Below are 16,081 nucleotides of genomic sequence, written 5' to 3'. Positions count from 1 at the left end.
TGGAAGGAAAATTATTTCCAGCAATGTTTCCAGGCATGACAGCAACGCTGAAATACATACAGAGTACTCTGAAGGTGATCGTAAACACTACACTTTGTCTCAGCTAAGAATTATCCCCACCTAAACAGAGGGGCGGAATTCACCTCAAGCCATGCGACGTGATTGGTAGAGAAGAATTTACACATGCGTGATGTTTGTAAGGTGCACGCTGAGTTTTTGCATCATCATTTCCTGATAATATGCATTTTATTCTGGATGTTTAAAATAAATTCACGGGAGGGATTAATAAACTCTCAAAAAGTACAGCGAACATAAAATATTGGTCTGTATAATCCCCTGGCCAGTATACAACAGGGCAGCGATTATCAAAAAAATAGTACAGTGTGTTCATAATGTCCCTTCGGGGTTTTGAAAAATTGTGGCGCGCGAACAAATTGAGCTAGCCACATGCGGTTTGCGGCAGATTACAGTGAAACTCTGGAAGTTTCATGTGGTGGGCACTAGGTGATGGCAGCTCCTTTTTGCTTACATCGGGGTCCTTCTTGGGTGACAGAGAACAACGGGTAATGACCGGTACATAAAGATTATTGTGCGTAATACTCACAGGTATCTAAGGTCCTTAAGGCCATTGAACACTCCATTTTGCAGACGGATGATATGATTGTTGTTCAGCAGTCTAGACACAAAGAGGCATATTGATTTAATTCTTACTACACGAAGCAGGTACCAGTATTAATATGATTCATGGGGGGTGAGCGTGATGATGTTCAGACCACCGTATACTTACAGGGTGTTCAGATGTTTTAGGTTCTTGAATGCGTTGGCTGGAATTTCGCGAATCTTGTTAAACCTCAGGTCCCTGCAACAAACATAAATATGAGTTAATTTCCTTTGGACTGGGACATATATTTTTTTTCCTGCGCACAGAGTTTGTATAGTATTAAACGGCGTGTGCAGTGATATGTTACATTTTAAATGCACAACAATTTCTACATCAAAAAGTAACAATTTTGCAAAAAAAGTACAATAGTGAATTAAGATCTGCTACAGCAAATCTGGTATGTATGTCCTCTAAACACATACGAAAAGTTTCAAAGAAATTTCCGGAGTATATCTTGAAGAAAATGTAAATATATCTGAGTATTGTTTCACGGTTTAAAAAAGTTGTCAGTGGAACCACGGTTCCGGAGAATTTGACGTAAATACGTGTATACGGAAAGGAAGTTTATATATTGGCTTTATTCTAAATATTTCCTTTATACATGCTTTACAATTGAGATACGTTTGATTAAGACATTGCTTATTTAACTTGAATTAGTTACGCTTAAGATGGGTCTGTGGTAGCTGAATGTAATATTAAGTAATGTAATGTAAGGTAAGGTAATGTAATGTTTTATAGGTAACAATAATGCCGAGATGACGTTTCGTAGGTAACCATTATTACACTTTTTCGTTTCCCTTTTTCGTTACACATTTTTGCCGAATGACCCTTCCTTATAGACATATTTACGTCAAAAAAGTTACAAATTCTGGGGGGAAAGTCACAGAACTCTGTGATACATCTTCAACACACTTCTACATGGAGTCAAAAGCGTAGAAGTCATAAGCAAGTACGATCCACCAAATATTATGACGATCAGATAGAAATGCATACAATATTTTGGTTAGAAAGTCTTAAGGGAAGATACCACTTAATAGACCTAGGTGTGTATGAAGGAGGAGCGTATGGGACTGGATTCAACTGGCTCTGGATAGTGACCGGTGGCGTACTCGTGTGTACACGATAATGAAAATTCTGACTTCAAGAAAAGAAGGGAATTTCTTGACTAGCTAAGAGTACTATTATTAGCTTCTCACGAGGGACCGTGCACCATGGAGTAACAACAAGTATAATAATAGTTCTCTTGACGGAGAACCAATTCACAGCAGTGAAGAATTCAACCTTTACGGGGAACGTGTTGCCATCTGCAGTTTCAATATAAAACTATAAGTAGCAGTAGTGGTAACATAATTTATACAACTTTATGTATGGCTGACAGACAATTCCCGGTGGCCAGAACGTTGAAATTCCCCCCTTTACGATGTATTTTACGACAGAAATTAAATTTACTCCCGCTACAGCAAGGTAAGTTTCTCTCAGAGATCACAAAGTCGTTAGCTCGCCAATAAATCTCCAGTCAAACTGCCCGAGTCGCATTATCGTAGCCACATTTCTACTCTATTCGTAGTTCTCCATGTATGCACCCAACTCCTCGGCCCACTGAACAAGACGTGTTACCCGACGCACACGATTTCCTCAAAATTCCGCTTCACTGGCTCCCCTTTGAAATTGAAAACGTCTTCTATTAAAGCAAGTATATAAATATACCTACTGTAGAAATCTGTGTGTACCAACGTATTTTTTTTTATTATTATTATTATTATTTATTATTGACTGCAAATGGGTTTATACCCGGTGAACAGAACAATGAGATACATCAACACAATGAGACAGAACAAAACAATAAAAAAAGGACACAACAAAAACAATAAGACACAATAAACAACGAGATACATCAACACAGAGACAGAACAAAACAATAAAAAAAGGACACAACAAAAACAATAAGACACAATAAACAATGAGATACATCAACACAGAGACAGAACAAAACAATAAACAAAAGGACACAACAAAAACAATAAGACACAATAAACAATGAGATACATCAACACAGAGACAGAACAAAACAATAAAAAAGGACACAACAAAAACAATGTGACACACAACCAATGAGATACATCAACACAATAAGACAGAACAAAACAATAAACAAAAGGACACAACAAAAACAATAAGACACAACAATGAGATACATCAACACAGAGACAGAACAAAACAATAAAAAAAGGACACAACAAAAACAACACATCCCACTCAAAATCAACCAACTCATAAATTACAAAACCATCCAACCTCAAGTACTTAACTTAAAAAAAAGAACTTAATACCACCTAGACATAAGACAACAACTGTAATGTATTACAAACGTCATGAACTGATGCACTCACACAACAATACAACATACCACACTCAAAATAAAACATCTGACACACAATAAAAAAAACACACATCCACTAATTAATCACAATACTTAGAGTAGAATAGAATGAACAGAAGCTGGCATAAACGACAAACAAACTATTCTATTGTTCTCAATCTACTTTATATATTGAACTCTCCACTTTCCCTTTCAGGGCGTTTAACAACCAGTGGTAACTATATGCACCACCTGCTTTAATTACCAGTACCAGGGCTGAACCTTTAATTTTTCAACAATGAATCTTCGTTTCAGAAGATAAAACCAAAAACACTTAGATGGGACGCATTGTTCCAACAATGTAAAAATTATAATTCTTATAGACCATCGTTCCAACAATAACCTCGGTAAGGGCTATTTTTATTTAGTGTTCTGTCTGACGACAGGTCCATATGAACAGGATCCTTCCATCTTTTTCTCGGACTGGGACCTGTTCATATACGTTCTTGGCAGATGATCCAGAAGTGGTTTGCCATTGCCTTCTTCTGTGTGTGAATGGAGTAATTGTTGGGATGCCACGGAGAAACCGGGGAAGCCCCCGGAGGAAAACTCCGTGTTGCCTAGACCACGGCCTTGCCCAACACAAGTTATAAATTCGGGCACCGCCGGGAATCGAACCCGAGACCCCAGGATTACAAGGCCAGCGTTCTAACCGCTAGACCACCGTGACCTCGAGGGGTCTGGACATTCTAGAATGTCACAAAATCCTACAAAACAGCAACAGCTTAACAATCCATGTATCTCAGTGCTTAAAATATCGTTTTATTGACGTAAATACTTCTATACGGAAGGATCATTCTGCAAACAAATGAAAGGAAAATGTGAAAAGAAAACGTGTATGATCCATATCAACAATGTGTTAATATGGATCGACAACAATGGTCAGCTTGCGTGCATTGTTATGTTACCTAGGAAACGTCATCTGTTTACTTGGCATTGTTGTAATTAAAGCTAATATATAAACTTCCTTTCCGTATAGACGTATTTACGTCAAATTCTCCGGAACTGTGATTCCACTGTCAATTTTTTTAAAAGAGAATTCACACAAAATTCAATTGTCGGATCCCAGATCAGACCGTCCCTGACAGACAGTGTTGGTTTGAGTAAACTCATTCACCCACTCCACAGTCATCCTGGCGCCAAGGATATGGTTCTTTATGAAAAGCATTCAATTTCCTAAATTTCCAGTCCAGTGATTTCACTATATTAAAACAGCTTTCAAGCAAAACAAAGCACTGTCGGCAACCGGAACGTGAAAGACCCCGTTCATACGTCTCAGCACAACACCTGGAAACAAAAGCCGCACAAGTGACAGGAACAATAAATAACACGCAGCTGAATGCGAGAGAAAATGTCCCTCAGCTAGTCAAGAAATTCCCCGCCTTTCATGGAGCCCGAAGGTTATCACCGTGTTCACAAACCGGTCCCCGTTCTGAACCAGACGACGTCACTCCACACCATTTCGTCCAGTTTCCTTAACATCTGTTTTTGCATTATTCTACCATCTATGCCTAGACCAGCATGGGCTTTTTAGGCATTTTGACGGCAGATCTGTCGTCCTGTCTGAACACTCTTTTGCATTTCGCCGCATTCGGTAAATGTTACTGGCGTTGTGGTTTGTAACTCGATTCCGTGCGCCTGTCCTTCTGTATCGAGTGTCTTCGTGTTTACACACGTGGGCGGCCAGTGCCTTATTACCGGCTACAGCAGTTTCCTGCGTTTCCCTCACGTTCCACGTGATAAACGAGGAGATCCGCGAGAAAATCTCCGTGGCACAACATTCTCGCGATTTACGAAGTCCATGTACCACCTGCTTTAACAATCAGCGAGTCTTAATTTTGTATTGTGCGTTTCGTTGATTTTTAGTGTAACCAGTGATTATTTCCTTGAACAGCGTTAACCAGTTGATCGTTGTAATGGTGAAGTGTAGTGTTTTCTTCGCGGTACGGACTGGATTCTTAAATATTATTCAGACGAACTATGATTCTCACTATAAACAGCGATTATTTCCTTAAACAGCGTCAACCAGTTGATCGTTGTAATGGTGAAGTGTAGTGTTTTCTTCGCGGTACGGACTGGATTCTTAAATATTACTACTACTACTACTATGGCGTAACAGCCCAAAATCGAACCCTAGCCTCCTCTTCTTAAATATTAATCAGATTATTCTCATCGTAACCAGCGATTATTTCCTTGAACAGCGTTAACCAGTTGATCTCTGTAATGGTGAAGTGTAGTGTTTTCTTCGCGGTACGGACTGGATTCTTAAATATTAATCAGATTATTCTCATCGTAACCAGTGATTATTTCCTTGAACAGCGTCAACCAGTTGATCGTTTTAATGGTGAAGTGTGGTGTTTTCTTCGCGGTACGGACTGACTATTTAAATATTATTCAGACGAGTTTCGTTAAAAACTGCATCCGAGTTGACCTTTTTTCCTTCTTCAAATGTCTCACCTCTCCCAAACACAACCAGCATCACCCCAAAAACTAAACGGGTTTCCGAATAAAAGAAGCAATGACTCTCATGTCATTAAATGAGTAAAGATACAATGAAGATGAATGAAAGGGTACAAAAGAAAATTGCAGTTCACAGTTCATTTTGTCGATTTACAACGTCCAGACATGGAGCAGGTTGCTTGTCGTATTGAAAGCAATGAACTCAGTTATTCCCAGATGTAAAATGTCAGGCGAAGAGAAATAAACTGGAACTTTTATCTAGAGACCTTGACATTCCACAAAGCTGCCCTTCTGGCTAGAGCAACTTGGGGCGAAGACACAATGTGAAATGGAAGTATACAAAACGATTCGTATACATCGGTGAACAGGCCCAACGTGCAGTTGTTCTTATCCCGTTTATTTAACGACGCTTGTCATCAGCATGCGATACACGGAGTCCAGTGACAGGATAACTGCCAATGATAAACTGGGAAGGACATGGTTAGCACTCCCGCTTTGTATTCGGGATTTGCCAGCTATGCCGGCACGTGGTTTTCCTCGGTTCCTTCAAGCAAATGTCGTGACAGTACCTTGAAACAGGCCACGATCACTTACTCCTACATCAATACCTGTTCATTTATAATCCTATAATTTGACGCTGTATAATCTGAGCTACTAAATCAAAAATAAATAGATAAATATATAAAAATATATCCGATGGTTTACGATTCCTGAAAGCGTTCGATCGTGACTCGTTCATTTTTGTTGATACTTCGAACTTTATCGTGGGTCTACTACGACGCTCTGTTCCACGATGTTAATAACCTGTATCCCTCCACTTAGGTGCAATACACGTGCCTGTATTGTTACTATCAGTTGTGAAAACATGAGTTTGCTGGCCGAATATAAACTACCAACAGTAAGAAAATGAACACTGATGCATGTGGTACACATACTTACCAATGCGCTATGTGCACAGTATTAAAATTACGAGCTCCAGAACACGTTTGCTCCGACTGCCAATCCAGAAAAAAAGGCGATTACACCCTCAGAGGAGGATACCAATTGCTAGGTTTCATTTTGATATCACCGTACTGTGTGGATCGTAAGTGCTTTTGTCGCAAGAACATAATTTTTGAAAAGACGAAATGGTAGAGGTTATAAAATGGTCGTCAGATGCATTGAAATGGAGCCCTAACAATGGAACCCTTCCAGAATTACCGATGAGCTCAAACGAAAAGAATAGCTACGTTGGAAGGTTGATTTATACACCGCAAGATGTCAGGAGGGTAACTGGTTCTGGTGAATTAATGTGTACGTCGCCTCTCCAGGACATGGAAAACTTCAACAATCGACTACAATCCATCCAGAAAAGGATTCTCTGACACACAGTTCAAAATAGGAAGTGTCTATACGCGTGACAGTGAACATAAAACAACATGTCTCCTGGAATTGTGGCATATTTGTCGCCACCTGCTTCAAACCCATTTCGAAATTCGAAAAGCCACTTAATCGCCCGGGGTTACGCATGTGCACAGCAACGGGTTGACCAGTCGGGGTTCGATCCCACGCCTAAACCAGCTCTCGGATCTGTCAAATGAGTACCAGGAGTAAACCGGCCAGAGCGTGAAACTAACCTAGTCTCTAAGAGCCTTGGTTTCCCATTCTCTATGTGTCTCACGTAAAACATGCAGCTAGGGTCTTGAACAATGAATGGCAAACTCTCTTGGTTCTTTGAAGTGACCGCTTTGTTGAGAGGTCCCCCCCCCCCCACCTACGCCTAAGAGACGCGTCTAGATCACCGGAACATTCCATTATTCAGTCCACTATCCGGAAAACACACGGAGACAATTATAAATCACGAATTTCCTCCACAAATTTTCCAATTTCCCACTTATTAATGTTTCTCACATCCAACAAATATCTGCACCTGAAATTTATGTTCTTCCCTTCCCTTGGTTTATTTAACGACGTCATTTTAACTGGATCAGTTATTCAGTGTCGAATAGCAGGGTGACCAACAATGAATCGGAAAGGATGCGGAAGAAAGCAATCACTGCCTAATTCAAGGCATGAACCCAAGCATTTTGCATGGGGGAGAATGGGGAGTGTCCCTCTGAAAAGCCGGTATTCGGGCATAAATTTTAACCTCGGATATGCGGGAGTGCTAACCCTTCGCTGTTTCACAGCAGAGCCACGCCTCTTTCACAACACCTAAAGACAGACGATGATATATTTAATGTCGGTGGAATTTTTCGTCTCAGTTGAAAACTTAGGTCATTACAAATTTTCACGTAATTCTTTTTAAAAAAACAGTTATTATCGTAAGAAATTCCAGAGTCCCCTGTCGGGGTAGCCACTTCTCTAACGAGTAAGACGTGTTACCGCGATAACACGACGACTATCAAAGAAAATTCATTCCGTTGCTGAGGTTGTGATACTTGTCCTTGAACCCAAGATACAGTGTTTTAGTCTTGAGGGCAACACAAGCCGACACTGAAAACATCGCTGTTGGGGCTGGCGCAAAATGGCGCCTTAAATCACCCAGGTCCGGAAATGTGGCATCGCCTCCACAGTTTGTGTAATTTGTAAGCCCGCTCAGCATCCATAAACAGGCAAGCCAGAGAACGGCCCGGGGGTATGAATTTTTATGTAAGCACCGGAAAACTATAAATTATTAAACCCGTTTCATATGATAACGAGCCAGGAATAACATTTTATATGATTGGAAGCATCTGCCTTGTACGTACACACAAAATGCAGAATATTTGTACTAAAAAGTTATCATTTAAGCCCAATAGGACATTAAATGCTTCAATTTACTCAAAGATTAATTAATTTGGTCACAGAACATGTAATTTTGATCTGCCTACAACAAAATCTGTGGAAAACATAAATTTCCATCGAAACGTAGCTGATAATTTTTGTCAAATATTTCTGTATACAAAATAAGTAATAAATATCTGAATTTGTTTCTCATCTCCTCCGACTAAAGATAATAAAAGTGCCCAGCAATGTGATAAGCCCACTTTTACCCTGAAAATGGAAGCATAACGTTCCTTCGCCCATAAAAAAACACGGCGAAACCAGTCAAAAGACCAAACCAACATTTCACGACCTTGAAGTCACTTTAAATCAACGGCTACATAACGTCTGCAAAACAATGTCGTTTAATAAACGAAGAAACATAGAAACCACAATCCGTCACTGGTTAAAATCGTAAGCCACCTTGAAGAATCTCATGCCCTGTGGCTGTGGCGTCGACGACAATAATTGAATAGCTCCACTGCGTCATTTAAGCCCTTGTTCCTCTCACTTTGATGTCTGTTTTACTTCCCTGCTCCAGGGAGAAAGAAAACAAATGCAGATCAATATCAAGAAAGAATACCAAAGACACAAGAATTAAATGATGCTAAAGGAAGCAGAATCGAGCTCTTCCTCATTTGTGAGATGGAGATGGTTCCAAGAAATCGAACAGACTCTAGTACGCTCCGCCGAACGCTGCCACTGCAGGCTTCTGAACGCTCCGAGTGCGCCTCGTTCCCACGTTGAAAAACAACCGACTAACTACCAATACCTTCTTTTACGTGCTTAATTCTGTATGCGGGAATAATAAAGGAAAATTTATTGTTGTTCAAAAAAATGTATATATATTTTACAATATTTCAGCCACAAAGTTAATGTCTAACATAACCTCATGTTAAAATATCTGCACTCATGGTTAAATTCTATCTGATTATTTAATGATAACTAATGCATTTATTTATTTATTTATGATTTAACGACGTCACTATCTGATATTATAAAGGTCGAATGTAATATGACTCGTGAAGTAATGAATAGAAAAAGTAGGGTTTGAGGTTTTCACGACAGTGAGTCCGAAGATGGCTGTCTTCTGGGTTGTTACACCGTGTAGTCTGGTAGAAATCTACCGACGTTTCAGAGGTCATTTCTGCCTCCATCATCAGACTGTTGAAGATGGGTTTCTTCTGGGTTGTTGTTTAGTTAACTTCCCACTGGTACTTGCTGCCTCCATCATCAGGGCGATCTTCCTGATTATAAACGGGGTTAGGAAATATCATGACAATTGGGATACATATAAGAATGGGATTGAGACTTGGGGAAATGATTATGAGAAGCTGAAACCGGACGAGATTTGAAAAATTCAAAAGAGTTAGGAGGTACTGCAAATGAAGATTAGAAAAGCTCAGGGGAATTGTATTAGAAATGAAGAGGAGTAGGATAATTCAGGAGAATTATATGTTGGGATAAAAAGTGGCATTTGAAGTACACACTGGGACTTGATCCAGAACGACAAACGAACCCTAATGGCTGGCTCGTGGAGCCCTCCCCTTTCAAACATCTACGTTACCTGAGACAACTCTCTGATCCTGACTGATTACCCCCTCTGCATCGTTATGGAAACTAATAACCATTTTTTCTGATTATTGTCTCTCCCGTCCGACGTGTAAATGTTGCAGCATCTGCGTTGCGGCTTGGGACGTAAATCACAAGACAGGGGGTGACCAAATGTTTTTTTAAAAAATCCCAGAGAAACCGGTGTCAACGATACGCTAAGGATGTTCACAAACGTGGCATCCTGTTGGTACTCAGTATGCGCGACTGGGCTGCAATGGAATCCGCCTCATCATTAGGGCTATCGCCCTGATGATGGAGGCAGCAATCACCTCTGAAACGTCGGCAAACTCCTACCAGGCTACATGGCGCAAGATCTCAAGACAAGTCATCTTCGTATTCATCGCCGTGAGAACCTGAAATCTCACCTGCTGCGCAACTGTCTGAAAAAAACGTAACGAAGAAAATAAAATATATGAAAAATGGAATTTCGAGACGACAACGCATCAGTGAATAATAATGTGAGGTTGCGAAGGGCTGCGTATAGCAAGGGAAACAATAAACAAATACGAAGTTTTGGGAAACGATCACTTTTATGCCGACGACATGAGATCATAAAATGAAGACAGATCTCGGGGGGGGGGGGGGGGGCTGTTGGCCCACGAGGTGGATGGAACTGGCTAAAGATCGTGGCAAATGTTTAACTTCCGTGCTGCTGGTGATGTCATACGTCTGGGTTCTGCTACGACAGAATTGGTGGAAATGGTTCAATACTCGTAGATTTAAGAGATTCGAACGAACACAAATGAGCCACCCAGGGGATGCCAGCCCTCCACGGGGGGTGAAATCGTGGCTTAAAAATTGAAAACCGCTACAGTGGATATCCCCCGACTCCACCCCTTATAAATTACTATCTGTTACGTCATTGCAGCCTTGTTCCCCTCCACTGCAAAGAGCAGTGGCTGGAAATGGTTTCAAGTGTCATGGAATGTGACGTTACGAAAACTCGGCAAAGGCTATTCAAAAAAGATGGAAACCTGACTCCTAGAACTTTCTCTCCGTGCAAGAAGTCTCTTAAAGTCCTAGGAATAAAATCTCGTTCCGAGACTTCTGGAATCTTTCCCTTGGTCGACCGGTGGAACGTCTTTCTTTTTTGACACAAAGGTACATTCATTCCGCATGTCCTAGCCATTTATATAGTGTAGTTTAGCCCTTTATAGCCCAGTGGTAACTATATGCACCACTTTCTTTAAGTCGATAATCTGCAATCAACCCTTAAACAGCACGAACCAGTTCACATTTGTAATTGTGAAATGCTATGTTGTCTCTGCGGGCACGGAAACATTAAAAATTATTTTGACGAGCTTTGCCTTTAAAAAACATATGTTCCACCACATTTTAAACTTGTGAACACCCACGGGTTTCGTAGAACGTGCTGAATGTTCTGAACAGCCGGATGTCCAGCAGCTTATGAAAAAGGACCTTCTTCTAGCCCAGGCACTCTTGTGCGTTATGTTCAGTAGCCAAAAATCTGGGGGGGGGGGGGGGGGAGAGACAATGGAACATAAACGAATTTTCCCCCACCATCCCCACCCCCGCTACTGTTCTGGGTGATGCTGTGACACACCTCCATGACAGATGAAACGTGTGAATACACTGATGCCATCTTGGGGCAGCGAAAGTGAGAAGAAAGCATTTGTTCAACAGGGCGATGATGGAATGCGGACTATACAGGGTGTTTCCAGTTTCGTTCCCATGAAACCAAACCTGTAACAATCCTCAGTCTTTCAGATTCAAGTACAGGAAACTGTCGATGTACGCGCTTTCACTATCTGCTGCTTGAATTCAGTATCAAGAAGAGGATCAATATCCAATCCGCGGCAACGGTAGAAGCTGCACTGCTGGCCCCACTGACTTGCGTGCGCAGTTTCAATGATCCCCCACCCCCCAGAAAGGACACTGACGAAAATCGCCGCTATCTTAATTGTTAAAACAAAAATCTGACGTCACAGAGTCACAGCAGTTTCAAGCTTCTAGTGAACTGAAAGTATAAGCTGAAGTTCCTAGTGCTTAATTAAGCATCACGCCACGTAAACTAAGAGAGTGGAGGTATAGCTCCACGCATTCTTAATCTCGGCACTAGATGGTACCCATTGGACACGAGGCTGGGTGGGACACACGCCCGGTCTCGGAGAAGAGGTAAGAAAAAAAATCCTCTGCCCCCGTCGGAGATCGAACCCCTGTCATCCACGCCCAAAGCTCAGCCACTGTACTGACTGAACCACCCCTGTGAGTCTAAAAATTGTTCTTAACCATCATTCCTCACACTAGTATTCTGTTTCTACAGACGGTTCATCTCCGAACCCTTACTCAGCTAGCACAAGGCCCATCGCACTGACAGACAGTCGAAGACATCTTCGCAGCCTCGTGATGCCTTCTCTCGTTCCACTGCTCTCAGAAGTACGAGATTATCATGTACCAACTTCGCATAAGCTTTGCAATCTGATGAGACGTTGGTAACATCTGAGGTTTCAAACGCCAAGTATAGTCTGATAGAAGACGGCCGACGTTTCAGAGGTGCTCTATGCGTCCATCACATCGCCCTGGCCTCTGTATCACACTACACGGTCATCTTATGATGAATCACTGCCTATAAGGGCTTGCGGACCATGTTTATATGACTGCCAATTGTCACCATATGAACAAAAATTACGATAAATTAAGTTTATTACCACGGATAGTAAAATGTCCCTCCCCACACAGCCGAATACTTTGTCTTGTGGTGACGTGGCAACCCTCGACGTAATTCAGACTGTCATCTTCTGCGTCACAAACGGTGTAATCGTATACGTAAAAGGTTATCAAACGTTCCTGAAGAACCTACTGCCCCCATCTTCGAGGTTGGAAGTCGATATGGGAGGCAGGTACTGTCTCTACTTTCAGGGTAAAAGTGGGTGGGCTGTCGGTACCCTGACTATGGAGGCAGCAGGGTCACCGAACTATCTGTAATCACGTGAGGTCTTCGTGATTTCACGGTATCGTAACTCAAAAGATGGCCATTTATTTTTTTAATAAAAATGGCGGTAAGATTTCTGTGCCTTGTATTTTTAATAGTATAAATTTAAATCAGAAAGAACTGCTAGTGTGCTCACGACATTAACTTATTTAGTTAATAAAAAACAATGAATACAATTATAATTTTGCATTCCGCATTAAATGAGGCTAAGGAAATAAAAAAAATTCAGGGTGAATAGGAATAGAATGGGAAGGAAACGGTCACTATGTATGCAGGGCATCAACGTTTATGATCTAAGACAGAAAAAAACTCTTAAGAACTTCAGCTGTAGACTTCTTTGAAGTCTGATGATGTTTTGGCCCGCCCAGTAGCTAGATTGTTCCGGACAAACTTTCCAAAGATGACCTGGATCAGATTATACGAGGTCTTTGGCTACAGCAGACGAGGTTGCCATGGTAACAGGGGCAGGAAGCTCCCGTCAGCGTCGGGTATTCTATCTCGTGCTTAATGTGGCTTTGGATACAAACTACGTCCGGGCTCTTGAAATGCGTAGCAAACCTAGGGGTTCATTTAAAGACGAGCTGAGACACTATTAGCTTCTCAAGGAGAATTCTGCTCTATTGAGTTATTCATATTAACATTTACCTGGAGAGGCAGCGGAAACGAGAGAACTCAGAGAAAAGTAAGACGTGACGTGGCAGAACAGTGCTTACCGGGTGTTTAAAAATAAGAATGTCCTTCCGGAAGGAAGCAAGATATCTCCAGTTACAAACGAGTTCAAAATAACCAGCGGAAAAATTAATAAGTTGTGCTTGGCGGGAGACCGCTTACTTTTAACGGGTTCTGTTCCGTTTGTTTCTTTGTCCGGCATATATACATTTTCTACAGCTAAAAAAAAAAGCCTGCATCACCCGCGATGTACCGACATCTGGTATAGAATTTTCTGTCAAAAAGAATCAAATACTAAAATAAAGTGGCCATATTTGGCGACATCCGACAACTTGGCGTTTGTACATCGAGTCAGTAACACGACACACTGTACACGCCGGAAAATGAAAATTTTCAAAATAAATTCAAACCAAAAAATCCCAGAGTGTGGCATGCCTTCTTCAATAAGCGTTTATTCTTATAAGAAAATGCCGGAAAAAACTCGAAGTGCCCAGCGCATACAAAGACATTTACACCTTTAGACCACGTACTTAACACGAACAAGATACTTTGTTCAAATACTTTTTCATAAATAACATAATAAAAATACAATAATTACTAATATATTATCTGAGCTTCGTACTGGCATAATGCATACATTCAGCTGGATTATTTAACCACAAAAAATGTTTTATGGTCAAATGGGTTAATAAGAATATTTCATTTTCAAAATTCTTTTGTGGACCGACCTTTGTATCACTTGAGGGCGCTCCACCCCCACCCCCCAAATTACAGAACACACGCCCACTCCACTGAGGCGTCAGTAACTTCATTGTAACCAGCGAAATGTATATAAATGAGAGACATAAAATTCCCTTCATTATCCACTTGTTCCAACCCAGTAAGGGTTCGCTGGTTAATTATTTTCCTTACAACCTAAGACAAATAATTTCGGCGAAATGGATCTTTTACCGGCACTCAAATCTCTCTCTTCGTTTCCTGTTTTCTTCGGGCTGATCTAAAATTATATGAGAGTCACGTGATTTCAGTCCTGCAACTGGTCTATGGACTCAGAAGAATGGAGGTTTTCCACGTTCAGACTCAACTATCAAAATTCTATTTTCAATTCTCAACTACCCCCCCGTCCGAATTTTTTCTACCGTAAAGTTTGTAAAATATTCACAGAAGGTTATCTACAAAAGTTTCGGGATGAGATTTCACTGTGATCGTGTTTTGCGTATTGAACCACGTTTTCAAATTATGACCTTGTAATTTTATAAGAACATTTATAAGTTTTATCAACGTGGAAGGCGGAAATTTTTAACAGCCGAAATAAAAGGGCATCTAAGCATGTGCTTATAAAGATATTTATGAGGGCAGAAGCGAAAAAAAATTAAATTAGATGAAAATCGTAAGGAAAAATCACATTCGTAGATTTTCGTTTTCATTTCTAGCGTACCCTGACTTTTCCACCAACCTGCATATCAGACCAGTGTTTCCCGAAATGTGTTCAGTGTAAATCTTTCGACATTAACTTCTCGCGACTGAATCGATGAGCGTCCCATATTTCGACAACACACTGTATTAATATTCTGGGGGGAAACCCACCAAACAGCCAGTACTGGAGCGTCGGGGTTTTAATGGAATTAATAAAGACGAAGCAAACATAACACGCGCGAGGCAATGTGATCTGGCTGTAAACGTAATGCAAATGACAGCGAAAATATTAATATGAAAGAGTATTTCACTGGGAGCCATTTCCAGCGAAGAACCGAAGTTCAGTAAAAGTTAACTGTTATAGCTACCATTACAACGGAATTTTAAATTTTATTACGCATTCCATGAACGACGCTGACTGACATCCTGTTTAGTAAACGTTTCACTGTGTTTCTGCGAGGGCCATTTTCCTGTAAGTTACCGTATGCCGTCTGTTGAAAAACCCTGCCAGCTGTCACCATATAGACCATGAGATGATCCCAAAGTATCGGGACTAAATCTGTAATTGAGGTTAATTGAGTGGTAACTATGTGCACCACCTGCTTTAACAATCAATAATTCTGCATTTTGTACTTATAAGTTTCACACGATTCTCAGTATAAATAGCAATTACTTCCTTAAACAGCGTTAATCAGTTGATCTGTGACATGGTTAAGTGCTGTGTTTTCTTTGCGGTACGCACTGAATAGTTAAAATATTATTTGGACGAGCTTCCCAAGTTCCAAGTTGCCACTGCATGCTTCTCATGCAGCCCTCCCGATTTAAATTAATCAAAATTTACCACCCCTTAACGCCGTCAAAATTTATCCCCACCCCCCTCAGTAGGAACTTCTAAATTATGTACTAAACCTCCAAATTAATAGCCTCAGCTTTGTCTAATACAAAATTCAAAATTCCTTCTTCTCTGCAAATTATCGCACTAACGTCTTCACTCTTACTTTATCCTTAACAGAAGGACGAGCGGGCATTGCCTGGGGAACTTCTAACTATAAGATGCTCTTTCTCCCCCCCTGAAATCGAAGTGTCTCTCACTTCTCCCCCCACC

The 16,081-nt window shown here is 40.9% G+C and overlaps 1 protein-coding gene across 7 annotated transcripts in view; it reads right to left on the bottom strand.

The window, feature by feature from the left end:
- Pxn (Peroxidasin) overlaps positions 1–16,081 on the bottom strand; it is a 75,682-nt gene that overhangs the window by 21,833 nt on the left and 37,768 nt on the right. For 6 of the 7 annotated variants that reach the window (XM_022077314.2, XM_087342492.1, XM_087342491.1 and 3 more), the window contains exons 2-3: positions 788–859; positions 605–676 (exon numbers count right to left, since the gene is read on the bottom strand). In XM_022077314.2, coding sequence (XP_021933006.1) covers positions 605–676; positions 788–859 — 144 coding nt within the window. Of the gene's footprint in view, positions 1–604; positions 677–787; positions 860–16,081 lie in introns of those variants that run through there. The other variant, XM_087342496.1, reaches the window with a different exon arrangement.

Source organism: Zootermopsis nevadensis, unplaced genomic scaffold (genome assembly GCF_977971745.1).
Source record: "Zootermopsis nevadensis isolate Lab colony 2312 unplaced genomic scaffold, Znev_1.0 Znev_ptg000003l, whole genome shotgun sequence".
Lineage (NCBI taxonomy): Eukaryota > Metazoa > Arthropoda > Insecta > Blattodea > Termopsidae > Zootermopsis > Zootermopsis nevadensis.
Note: the sequence above shows the minus strand (reverse complement) of the source record. Positions and strands in the feature narration are given on the sequence as shown.